General features: G+C 51.9%; 1 protein-coding gene across 1 annotated transcript in view; it reads right to left on the reverse strand.

Moving 5' to 3' along the window:
• Positions 1–12,078, reverse strand: part of DNAH17 (dynein axonemal heavy chain 17) — a 150,434-nt gene that overhangs the window by 51,369 nt on the left and 86,987 nt on the right. Inside the window, exons 46-54 of the mRNA XM_008013099.3 lie at positions 11,824–11,997; positions 11,397–11,604; positions 10,717–10,882; positions 6,552–6,654; positions 5,332–5,479; positions 4,876–4,967; positions 2,822–2,983; positions 1,845–2,009; positions 1,455–1,646 (exon numbers count right to left, since the gene is read on the reverse strand). Of these exons, the coding sequence (XP_008011290.3) occupies positions 1,455–1,646; positions 1,845–2,009; positions 2,822–2,983; positions 4,876–4,967; positions 5,332–5,479; positions 6,552–6,654; positions 10,717–10,882; positions 11,397–11,604; positions 11,824–11,997 (1,410 nt within the window). The remainder of the gene's footprint in view (positions 1–1,454; positions 1,647–1,844; positions 2,010–2,821; positions 2,984–4,875; positions 4,968–5,331; positions 5,480–6,551; positions 6,655–10,716; positions 10,883–11,396; positions 11,605–11,823; positions 11,998–12,078) is intronic.

Raw genomic sequence — 12,078 nt, forward strand, 5'->3', positions numbered from 1 at the left:
GATACCACCAATGTGAACTAACTCCATCAGATGTGCTGAGAACCCATGACACACGATATACCACTGATGGGTCCAGAGGGCAGGGCTGTGTTCGGGAGTGCCCATCTGAGGAGTTCAAAAAAGAGCAGGCCGGTCCCTTTCTATATGGAGTAGAATCCACTGGGAAGGCAGAAAACAGCCAGCCAGAAACTGGAGGCTCTCCAGAGGTTGGCTGTCCCTGGCACGCCTGCACTGCCCCTCCAGGTCTCTGCCTGCAGACGCCTCCCACCACTCCCAGCATCACTGGCTCCAGGTCCGCCTGCTAAAGCCACAAGCCCAGCGACTGCCTCAGGGCCACATGCTGCGGGAGGGTCCCCTTAGGGCTCCCCCTTGGGTCTGGCATCTTCCTGGCCCCACAACGGCGGCCCCAGCACAGACACGGAGAAGGCATGACTGTGCAGCATGCTGCAATCAATTTCAGGTCTAATCTCAGGCATGATGATTCCTTCTGAACTAATGGCACACAGTTGCCTGGGAGAGCAGATGTTCAGGAGTAAGAAATCAATAAAAACCCTCAGCAGTGTGTCTTGGGCATGGGAGATCTTATGTTTACTCTAATGTTTATTTCATTCATTCCAAAAGCAGCCATTCAGCCTCTCAGGCATGCAGTTAGAAACCCAGTCACGGCTCTGAATTCTGTAATCTGGACAGACAACAGGGAACAATTTGGGACACTTAGTGACCAAGGGCAGGAATCCAATCTCTCTACCTCTGTGATCTGGGTTAACTTTCTGGACTTGTGTCCATCGAGTAGCCAACAGACACACTCTTCACCTCAGTCACACAGGCCGGAAGGTTTCACACTCTTCACCTCAGTCCCCCGGGTCAGAGGGTTTCACACTCTTCACCTCAGTCACACAGGCAGGAAGGTGTCACACTCTTCACCTCAGTCCCCCGGGTTGGAAGGTTTCACACTCTTCACCTCAGTCCCCTGGGTCAGAGGGTTTCACACTCCTCACCTCAGTCACACAGGCAGGAAGGTGTCACACTCTTCACCTCAGTCCCCCGGGCCGGAAGGTTTCACACTCTTCACCTCAGTCCCCCGGGCCGGAAGTTTTCACACTCTTCACCTCAGTCACATGGATTGGAAGGTTTCACACTCTTCACCTCAGTCCCCCGGGCCGGAAGGTTTCACACTCTTCACCTCAGTCCCCCGGGTTGGAAGGTTTCACACTCTTCACCTCAGTCACACAGGCCGGAAGGTTTCACACTCTTCACCTCAGTCACATGGGCACGCACACTGGCCGGAAGGTTTTCTGGCCTCTGTTTCTAAGATAAAGATCCTTTAGATAAGGGCTATTGGTGATGCTCATACACCCTGTGCTGGCTGGCTTCATTTTGGAAAAGGGAGTGAAGTTTTTCTTTACTTCCCAACTCTACCCCAAAAGGCAGCTTATTGCACAGTAAGCTCTCACCTTGAGGTCGGGGATCCCGTAGCCCTTCTTGAGGGTGATTTGAAACACGTCAAGGCCGCTGATGTATGCTGCCAGGCGGGAGAGACTCTGTTTGCCACTGCCACCCACCCCCACCAGCAGGGCATTCCCCCGGGGAGACTCCAAGATGCGATTAATCCTGCAGATGTGAGCCACGGCATCCTCAAACAGCACCTACAGAAACCAGAGAGATCCTGCAACATCCTGTAGCGCCTGGAATCCCCTCTGTTCACCAGCACAGACTGCACACGCTGAGGTGTGCACCGCGCGCCACACAGCCCCACAGAACGCCACTCGGATGTTGACAATGCAACTGGAGAGGGTGACCCTGTCCAGGTCCTGTGCCCTTGCTATCAGCTCCAGCCTGCTCACCAAATTCATGACTGCATTAATTTCATTGTAGCTGTCCAGGACGTCCACAAGGAGCTTGTTCAGAGGAGCCACGTCGGTTACAGGAACGTATTTAGGATCGCCAATCCCTTGAGCAAAGTGGCAGAAGATATTTGGCTTGGCAAATAAGAGTTCATCACCAAGATCCTAGAGAAAAAAAAAGACGATGCTTCTGGTTTTTGCCACCACGACCGCACAGATAGGTAACAGTAGCTCAGTACTTTGCCAAAGTGGCCTAGGAGGTCACACTGGGGTACCAGGCCCAGTCTCCAGGGCCCCAAACCTGCTGCTGTGGGCCCAGCAAACTACTGGGGCAAAATTTCCTAGGGTGGGAGGGTCCTATCTCCACCATATTAGGAATAAATTCATAGTCCAAAGAAATGATTCTGCCAAGAATACGTGGGACACACCAGCGAGGCACACTGAGCCAAGCAGGGCCTTTCTCCACCCCAAGTGGACAGAGGGAGGTGATCACAACCTGATCTACTGAGCGGTCAATTCTTCCTCACTTGGATCCACAGTCACATGCTGGAATTATCGTGTGAACCCTCGGATCCACGGTCACATGCTGGAATTATCGCATGAACCCTCGGATCCATGGCCATGTGCTGGAATTATCACGTGGAACCCTCAGATCCATGGCCATGTGCTGGAATTATCGTGTGAACCCTTGGATCCACGGCCACGTGCTGGAATTATCGCGTGGAACCCTCGGATCCATGGCCATGTGCTGGAATTATCATGTGAACCCTTGGATCCATGGCCACGTGCAGGAATTATCACGTGGAACCCTCAGATCCATGGCCACGTGCTGGAATAATTGCGTGGAACCTAACGTGGATCTTCCCACCCCCAACAAAGGGCCATTCTGAGAGGGCTTCAGTTCTCATTGGCTGCCAATGCTCCACCCTTTTGGAGCTGTTCTGGGCTCGGCAGAGGGACTGAGCAGCTTGACTTACATCAAAGAACTTCTTGGTGGAGGCCATGGTGACTCTATGCAATGTTTCCTGGTCTTTTTCGTCAACCATTTTGTCACCATACACCCGTTCAGCCTCATGTAGCCAAAGGCGGACAAGGTCCAGTGGGGTTTTCAGAACTTCTGCTGTGGAAAATAAGAGTCCCTGCCCCAAACACGGGAATGGTCAACACCATCAGCTGTTATGAAGGCGAGCCCAGTGCTAGACACAGATGACCTGAGCAGCAGCCCCTCGCCCGGGGTGACGGGACCTATTCAGCTGTTGGCACAGCATTCACTTGGGGCCAGGGAAGCCACTCATCACGGAGGTCCCACAAATCCCAGATGCCAGAGTGTGTGTCTGTGTCCTGAGAGATGTGGAGTTTTCCTCACAGGACAGGGTTGGGGCCTCATCCTCTAGTAGAGTGAATGGTGGAGGAGGGACAAAAGAGGCTAATTGCAAGGGGAACCAGGTGACTGATGCCACAGGGCAGGTCACAGGCTTGGGTACCGCAGCAAGCCTATCTGGTCCAGTCCTGGCTTGGCCATTTATTAAGCAAGCAACCCTGGGCAAGCTTGACAAGAGCTTATTGAGGGCCTTGAATTTCCCAGGCACAGCGATGATGCAACAGACCCTGACGCTGTGGAGTTGAAATGCTAGTGGGGGAGGTGGCCAGGTACACAAAGAAACAAGGTAACTGCACACTATGATGTGTGCTCTGAATAGCACACCCAGGGCAGTGAGACAGAGTGTGAGGGATGAGGAGCGGCCTCTGTGAGGGCGTGGCATTTGGGCTGATACTTTATTTTATTTTAATTTTTACTTTTTCATGTGTAGTCTCACTCTGTTGCCCAGGCTGGAGTGCAGTGGCACGATCTTGGCTCACTGCAACCTTCGCCTCCTGGGTTCAAGTAATTCTCCTGCCTCGGCCTCCTAAGTAGCTGGGATTACAGAGACATGCACCACCATGCCTGGCTAATTTTTGTATTTTTAATAGAGATGGGGTTTCACCATGTTGGCCAGGCTGGTCTCGAACTCCTGACCTCGTGATCTGCCTGCCTCAGCCTCTCAAAGTGCTGGGATTACAAGCATGAGCCACTGCACCCGGCTGGGCTGATACTTTAAATGGGAGGAGGTGGGCATAACTTAGCATCCCTCAGCCACCAACTCCTGCTCAGTAAAATGGGGATATAAGCACCAAACTTATGTGTTGTTGGAGGAGGAGAAAATGGGAATGTAAGGTGCCAAACCCAATCCTTGACTCAGAGTAAGCAGTCAATAAATGAAATATTACCATCACCACCACCATCACTATCATCATAACCATCACCACCACCACCACCATCATCACCATCATCACCATCACCACCACCATCATCACCATCACCACCATCACTATCATAACCATCACATCACCACCATCATCACCATCACTATCATAACCATCACATCACCACCATCATCACCATCACTATCATAACCATCACATCACCACCATCATCACCATCACCATCATCACCATCATCACCATCACCATCACTATCATCATAACCATGACCACATCATCACCATCATCACCATCGCCATTATCATCTCCATCACCACCAGCACCATCACATCACCACATTACCATCACCACGATCACATCACCATCATCACTACCACCACCATTATCATCATTACCACCACCACCACTATTATCATCACCACCATCATTATCACCATTCTTACCATCACCACCACCATCACCATCGTCATCACCATCCCCATTATCACCACTATCACTACCACTATCACCATCATCATCACTACCACTATTGCCATCACCACCATCATTATCACCACCACCATCACCACTACCATCACCATTACCACCATCACTCATCACTACCACTGTCACCACCCCCGTCATCACCATCACCACCACCATTATCATTACCATCACTATCACCACCATCGTCAGTCCACACCTCCCTGAGAGCTGTGGTGAGGAAAGCAACTGTGGATTGGGCACTGGGCCGTCAGGCAGGCATGACACAAAGCTACAAGAGCAGTACCTGGAAAATATTGGAGAGGTCCCTGAGGTTGAAGACATAATGAAACTTAATGGCCGTGGGAAGAAATGTTGCCGCAACTTTCTGATGCAAAGCTGTTAGAGGAAAAAGACACGTCGATTCTTATGTACTCTTAATGGCCCCAGGAAGTGCAAGCTTCAAGTTTCTAAAGCCAATGGACTACAAAATGGTGACAACTGGAGTAAGAAATCTGCACAGCTCTTCGAAGAGGAAGTTTGCTGTTCTCCTTAAATCATTTGTGTATCGAATTTCCCAGCCTCTACCTCCCCATGAAGCAATTGTATTTCACAATTTCTCCTGTTGAAACATAGCATCGTTTTAAAAATATTGATTCAGAATTACAAATAAATTATTTATCAAGGGAAAATGTGAAGAACCATCAGCCCACAGAGCCGTAGGTTTTACCGACGGGAGAGGGGATGAGGCCAGCCAGCTTACCCAGGGCCGCGGCCACCAGCTGGTTGCTTATCCTCTGGGTAGCCATTGAGACCGAGCGGAAGGCCAGGTGCTGTGTCAGGATCGTGTTGTAGATGGTGGTGAGGGCCTCCTGGCCAGGGAAGCTCACAGCAAACACGCAGAAATGGCGCTGCCCGGGAACAACCACAAACTCCCGTCAGCCAGCTCTTGGGGACCTGCCTGGGGCCAGGGCCACCTTCGCGGGAGAGTGGCCCCTGTTCTCATGGTCTAAGGTCTTTTAGGCATTGTCAGAATGGGCAGTTACCCTCCTTGTGCCTTGCACGTGGTAAAACCGCATTAAGTATCACTACACGTGAAACAGTCACATTTACTTCATGCTCTCAAGAAGAATTTTGGCGTAGGCAAGAGAGGGGCTCAGAGCACAGGCCTGGGTTTAAATCCAGGTCTCTGTGTGTTTAGATAACTTAGAGGCAAAGTCTGTCCGGGTAAGGGCTACAGATAAAATACAGGATGCCCTGCTAAATCTAAATTTCAGATAAACAACAAATATATATGTGTGTGTGTGTGTGTGTGTGTGTGTGTGTGTGTGTATATATATATATATTTTAAGAATAGTATGTCCCAGGCCAGGCACAGTGACTCACGTCTGTAATCCCAGCACTTTGGGAGGCCGAGGTGGGTGGATCACTTGAGGTCAGAAGTTCGAGATCAGCCTGGCCAATATGGTGAAACCTCCTCTCTACTAAAAATACAAAAATTAGCTAGGTGTGGTGGCGCACACCTGTAGTCTCAGCTACTCAGCAGGCTGAGGCAGGAGAATCACTTAAACCTGGAAAGCGGAGGTTGCAGTGAGCCGAGATGGTGCCATCGTACTCCAACCTGAGCGTCACAGTGAGACTCAGCCTCAAAACAAAAACAAACAAAACAACAAAAAAAGAACAGTATGCCCCAAATATTGTATGTAACATACTTAGACTAAAAAAGTATTTACCTGGAGTTCAGATTTGACTGCATTTTTATCTGCTAACTCTGCCAGTTGACCAGGTCACAGGGAAGGCTGGCTAGCTGTCCGTCCTCCCCATGCCCTGGAATTTTCTGATACATTCTGCAAGGTTAAGGAGTTCTCCAGAGAATGTCAGCCTGCAGCCCTAACATCCTAAACCAAAGTTTTTCCTCTCATTTGCCAGAAGCAAGCCTCAGACTCACGGCAGGTGACGGGAATGAGTGTGGTTTCTGCTTACCTGAAGCCTGGGGTCGATGGTGAAGGATCCAGAAGTGGGGTTCATGCAGGCCACGTACTGACAGTTATGGACGTCTTTTAACGTCAGCTTATGTCTGTCGTACCTGAGGGGGGAGATCAGCATTCATGCTGCACCCCCGGCCTGGAGGAGCCATCCCCTGTCCCCACTTTGCTTCCAAGAATGCCCTCCTTGTTTTTTTTTTTTTTTTGGTGGTGGTGTTGCTGTTTTTTTGAGACAGAGTCTTGCTCTCTCGCCCAGGCTGGAGTGCAGTGGCGTGATCTTGGCTCACTGGAAGCTCCGCCTCCCGGGTTCACACCATTCTCCTGCCTCACCCTCCTGACTAGCTGGGACTACAGGCACCCGCCACTATGCCCAGCTAATTTTTGTATTTTTAGTAGAGATGGGGTTTCACCGTGTTAACCAGGATGGTCTTGATCTCCTGATGTTGTGATCTGCCTGCCTCGGACTCCCAAATGCTGGGATTACTCCATGTGGTTTTAAAAACCCTCCAAAGACACTGACAATATGTGAAGCAGCTGCTGTGACTTCATGCTCTCAAGAGAAATTTTGAAACAAGAGGCAAAAGAGTGGCTCAGAGAGCAGACTGGGGTTTATGTTCCAGTTCTTCCCCTGAGCAATGCTGGGGCTCTGGGAAGTTGGTTAACATCTCTGTGCCTCAATATTCTCTCCTGTGCAATGGGTCATTAGGAGGATAAAATGAGCTAACATACGAAAAAACACTGGGAAGTGTACCTGACATACAGTAAGTATGCAATAAACGTTCACCATCCCTGTCATCAGGATAATTATTAATGGCTGCTATTATGAAATAAGCTGAATAGGTCAGGCACAGTGGCTCACGCCTGTAATCCCAGCACTTTGGGAGGCTGAGGTGGGCAGATCACTTGAGGTCAGGAGATCGAGACCAGCCTGGCCAGCATGGTGAAACCTTGTCTCTACTAAAAATACAAGAATTAGCCGGGTGTGGTGGCACGCGCCTGTAATCCCAGCTACTCGGGAGGCTGAGGCAGGAGAATGGCATTAACCCGGGCGGCAGTGGTTGCAGTGAGCCGAGATCATGCCAGTGCACTCCAACCTGGGCAACAGAGCAAGATTTTGTTTAAAAAATCAATAAAATAGACTGAATAATTTCGTTGATGTCACACTACACTACTTTTTTTTTTTTCCCCCTGAGACAGGGTCTTGCTCTGTCACCCCAGTTGGAGTGCATTGGTGATCACGGCTCATGGCAGCCTCGATCTCCTGGGCTCAAGCCATCCTCCCAACCTCAGGCTCACACTACCATGCCCGGCTAAGTTTTTGTAGAGACAGCGTCTCACTATGTGACCTGGGCTCAAGTGATCCTCCTGCCGCTGCCTCCTAAAATGTTGAGATTACAGGCGTGAGCCACTGCGCTCGGCACCCTTGTTTTTTTTCTCCCATTATGCATGCTATATGCTGGAAGTTGTCTCTTGTTAGTTTCTAGTAATTCCTTGTATATTTCAGATATTAATCCACTGTCAATTTTACACATTGCAAATGTTTTCTTCCATTCTTTTATTTCTCCATTATATTTGTCTATGGTGTCTCTCATTGAGTGAAATTCCTTAATTTTGATTTAAATCACAGCCATCAATTTTTTGCCTTTCTGTGTGTGCTTGTGAAACTTTTGTCTGAGAAGTCCTCCCCTGCGCACACTTCTCAGGTCACGGATGTTGTCCCTGTTTGCTTCTATCCACCTCACAGTTCACCCTTTGCCTGTGGGCCTGTCCTTCCCATGGGCCCCATTCTTGTCTGCCTGACTTTTCTTCCACAAGTGAGCCTTTTCCTGACACATCCACTAAACGGTCCATCCTTCCCTGTTGTCATGGGGCCATGTTAATCCAATATTCTAGAGGGATCTTTTATCTTTTGAAAACTCAAATCTGATTCTGCCGCCCCTCCTGAAGATCCTTCAGGGTAAACGCCAGGGCAGATGTGGACCTAGGGCTGAAGCTTAAGAATGTGGAGGTCCCTCCTTAAGGAAAAGAAAACAAAATTCTTAAGGAAATTTTACAAGGGCACGTGACCCTGTGAAGCTCTTGGAAGGGGACTTGAGACTTGGGGGAGCCGAGGCTGAGCCCCCACGGTCCTCACAGTAGACCTGCCTGCAGAGAGGAACGAGTGGGCTCTCATGCATGCACCTGCCTTCCTCTCCTGTCTGGGTACCCTCAAATCTCCCACCCCACACCATGGGCGATTCTTCTGAAATGATGTCAGACTCTCTCCAGGCTCCCTGCTCAGAGTGGCAGCTATGTCACCTCCCGCAGGGAGCCACCTCTCATGCCCACGTCCCCACATCACAGCCTGCAGCACAGCATAGGCTTCCTACAGTTGTGAGCTCTGGGAGTGTCGTTTAGTGAGGAAAAGGCAGGTGATGGAGTCAGACATATCTGAACTCAAAATCCAGCTCTGGCTGAGCGTGGTGGCTCACGCCTATAGTCCCAGCACTTTGGGAGGCTGAGGTGGGCGGATCACCTGAGGTCAGGTTCAAGACCTGCCTGGCCAATATGGTAAAGCCCCATTTCTACAAAAATACAAAAATTAGCTGAGCGTGGTGGCAGGCACCCATAATTTCAGCTACTCGGGAGGCTGAGGCAGGAGAATCGCTTGAACCCAGGAGGCACAGGTTGCAGTGAGCCGAGATCGCACCACTGCACTCCAGCCCGGGCAACAAGAGCGAAACTCTGTCTCGGAAAAAAATATAAATAAATAAATAAATAAATAAATAAATAAATAAATAAATAATAATCCAGCTCCGCCACTCATTAGGGCCCTGACCTTAAGTAGGCAACCTAATCCCCCTTGCCTCCCTTTCTTGGCATGAGACCAGGCTTCACGAACAAATGGACTGGTTTCTAGGCTCCTTTGGCCTGAGAATGCTCCGGTTTGGCCTGGGATACTTGCTTATTTTAAATGGGCGCCTGTAGTCCCAGCTACTCGGGAGGCTGAGGCAGGAGAATGGCGTGAACCCGGGAGGCGGAGCTTGCAGTGAGCCGAGATTGCGCCACTGCACTCCAGCCTGGGCGACAGAGCGAGACTCCGTCTCAAAAAAAAAAAAAAAAAAAAAAAAAAAAAAGAGACAACTGTGGCTGGGCACGGAGGCTCACACCTGTAATCCCAGCGCTTTGGGAGGCCGAGGCGGGTGGATCACCTGAGGTCAGGAGTTCGAGATCAGCCTGGCCAACATGGCAAAACCCCTTCTCTACTAAAAGTTCAAAAATTAGCTGGGTGTGGTGGCGGACGCCTTTATTCCCAGCTACTCAGGAGACTGAGGAAGGAGAATTCCTGGAACCCAGGAGGTGGAGGTTGCAGTGAGCCAAGATCGAGCCATTGCACTCCAGCCTGGGTGACAGAGCGAGATTTCGTCTCCAAAAAAAAAAAAAAAAAAAAAAAGAGAGACAACTGACCTGAATGTTCTCATCTTTCCAAGCTGCAAACCTAAACGTGCCACCCTCGGCTTCTTGGTGCCATTAGGAGAAAGTCTGCACTCTCTACCGAGGCCCTGGAATTCTGGCTGCAGCTGCCCTGGGCTCCCTCTCCCTCTGGCTCTCACATTCCTGCCACACCGGGCCCTCCCTGGGCTCCTTCACCTGCCGCAAGGCCTTTACACGTGGCATTCTCTCCACCCAGAATGCTCTCCAAGGTCCCACAGCCAGGGCGACACAGCTTCCAGCTGAGCACTATCTCCCCAGGGGCATCTCTCTGCTGGGACTCTGAGGAACTGGGGGCTCCTCTGTAACTGCGCTGGGGGTTTTCCTCAGGGCTCTTCCTTTACCAGGTAATGTGCTGCTTCATCTCCCGGTGGGACAGACACCTCGGTGGAAGGGGGGATCCCCTCCACTGAGGCTCTAGGCCACAGCCATATGTTTGTGAAATAGGGGATGGACGAAACTGATAGAACCTCTCCCCTGCCCTGGCCCTGCCTCAATGCCTTGTGGCCACACAAGCTTGGGGGCCCAGCTAGGACCCGTGTCTCCCAACCCAGGTTGCAGCCCCGTCCCCATGGCCCCACGCCAATCCGGCCCTACTGCCCTGGGGCTCCACCTCTTCCTGCGCCCCTCCCTGGCCCCGCCCTCACCGCCCCATGGCCACGCCCTTCCCCCCGGGCCCCGCCCCATCTAACCAGTGCCGGTGGTCCATGTGCTGCCGGATGAGGGTGTGTGGGGCCACCGTCCCATACTTGTCCACCTCGGGCATGTTCATGTCGTCGATGAAGTAGATGAGCTTCTTAGTGCCTGGCGGCCCGTAGTTCCTCCCCGATTTCTTCTCCAGCGGCTTCTCCAGCACCCCTAGAGAGGGCAGAGGGTCAGCCGTCCGCCTGCGTCTCCTGAGCCAGAGCCTGTTAGGTAGGGAGGGGCGCTACCTGCTCCCCTGGAGGACAGAAGGTGGGACCTGGCTGGGATCCAACTTTACCAAATGCACTTGCCCTGGAAGTGGCCCTTGAGGGGGCACCAGGTACAGCCCCAGGAATAAACAGAGCAATGAGAGGTGAGGGTGGCAGGAACCTTGCCCTCCGTCACCTTTGTATCACCTCAGATTGGCTGAGACACTCCCGGGGGACCTGCTGCCTCGACTGGCCATCAAACCCCCATCACCATGCCCACCGGGGAGCACCAGAAAGAGGGGTCCCGGCTGCTCCTCCTTTGTCTCCGACTCAGGAAGGAAAGGCTAGCGGGTGGGGCGTGGGAAGTGAAGAGGTGCAAAGCGGCTGGCGAGTGCCTGGGCCTGCAGTGAGAGGGGACAGCAGGGAATGGGGGCTGTGGGGTCAGCCGGGTAGGCAGGGTGTGACCAGACCAGCCTTACCCTGCAGCATGGCCGAGGTCGTGTAGAAGTTGAAGGGCACGGCCTGCACCAGGTAGTAGTCGGTGTTCAGGCTTTCCAGCTTGTCCCCCATCATCACCGACTTGCCGGTCCCCGCGTTCCCCACCAGCATCACCGGCCAGGACTTCTCCATGAGCAGGTCCATGAAGTAGCGGAGGCGGATGGTTTCCGTGGTGTGGACCAAAGAGGCCTGGGGGAGGCGGAGGGAGGCGGAGGGAGGGGAGGGAGGGGAGGGAGCTGTGACTCTCAGACACTTCTGTCTCCTGTTAGCGTGCAGGCCATGTTCTACCGAAAAGGTCCTACTGTTGAAAATCGGGCGTTTGGACGTTCTGTACAGGCGTGTGGGGGGTGCTGCACAGATTCCTGCCTCTAACTTGCCAGTCAGTGGCCCTGCTTTGGGGACAGTTACCTGCAGTGGGACATCAGGATCCAGCTCAAAGGAGGGCACTTTATCTGTCCAGGGCAGGAACTTTTTCGTGTCGGGATCAATGTAGTAGTCGAAAATCGTTCCCTGCGAGGGGAACTTGATGGTCTTAAATTCATTGATCCACCATTTGCTGAACTCCACTCGATAATCTACAAGCTGTTGAGACACAGAAGTGAAAATCAGGGCCCAGCTCAGTGGGATGCCGAGAGACCGTGTGGGTGGCCAGGCCCCTGAGGT

Source organism: Chlorocebus sabaeus, chromosome 16, assembly GCF_047675955.1.
Source record: "Chlorocebus sabaeus isolate Y175 chromosome 16, mChlSab1.0.hap1, whole genome shotgun sequence".
NCBI classification, from domain to species: Eukaryota; Metazoa; Chordata; class Mammalia; order Primates; family Cercopithecidae; genus Chlorocebus; species Chlorocebus sabaeus.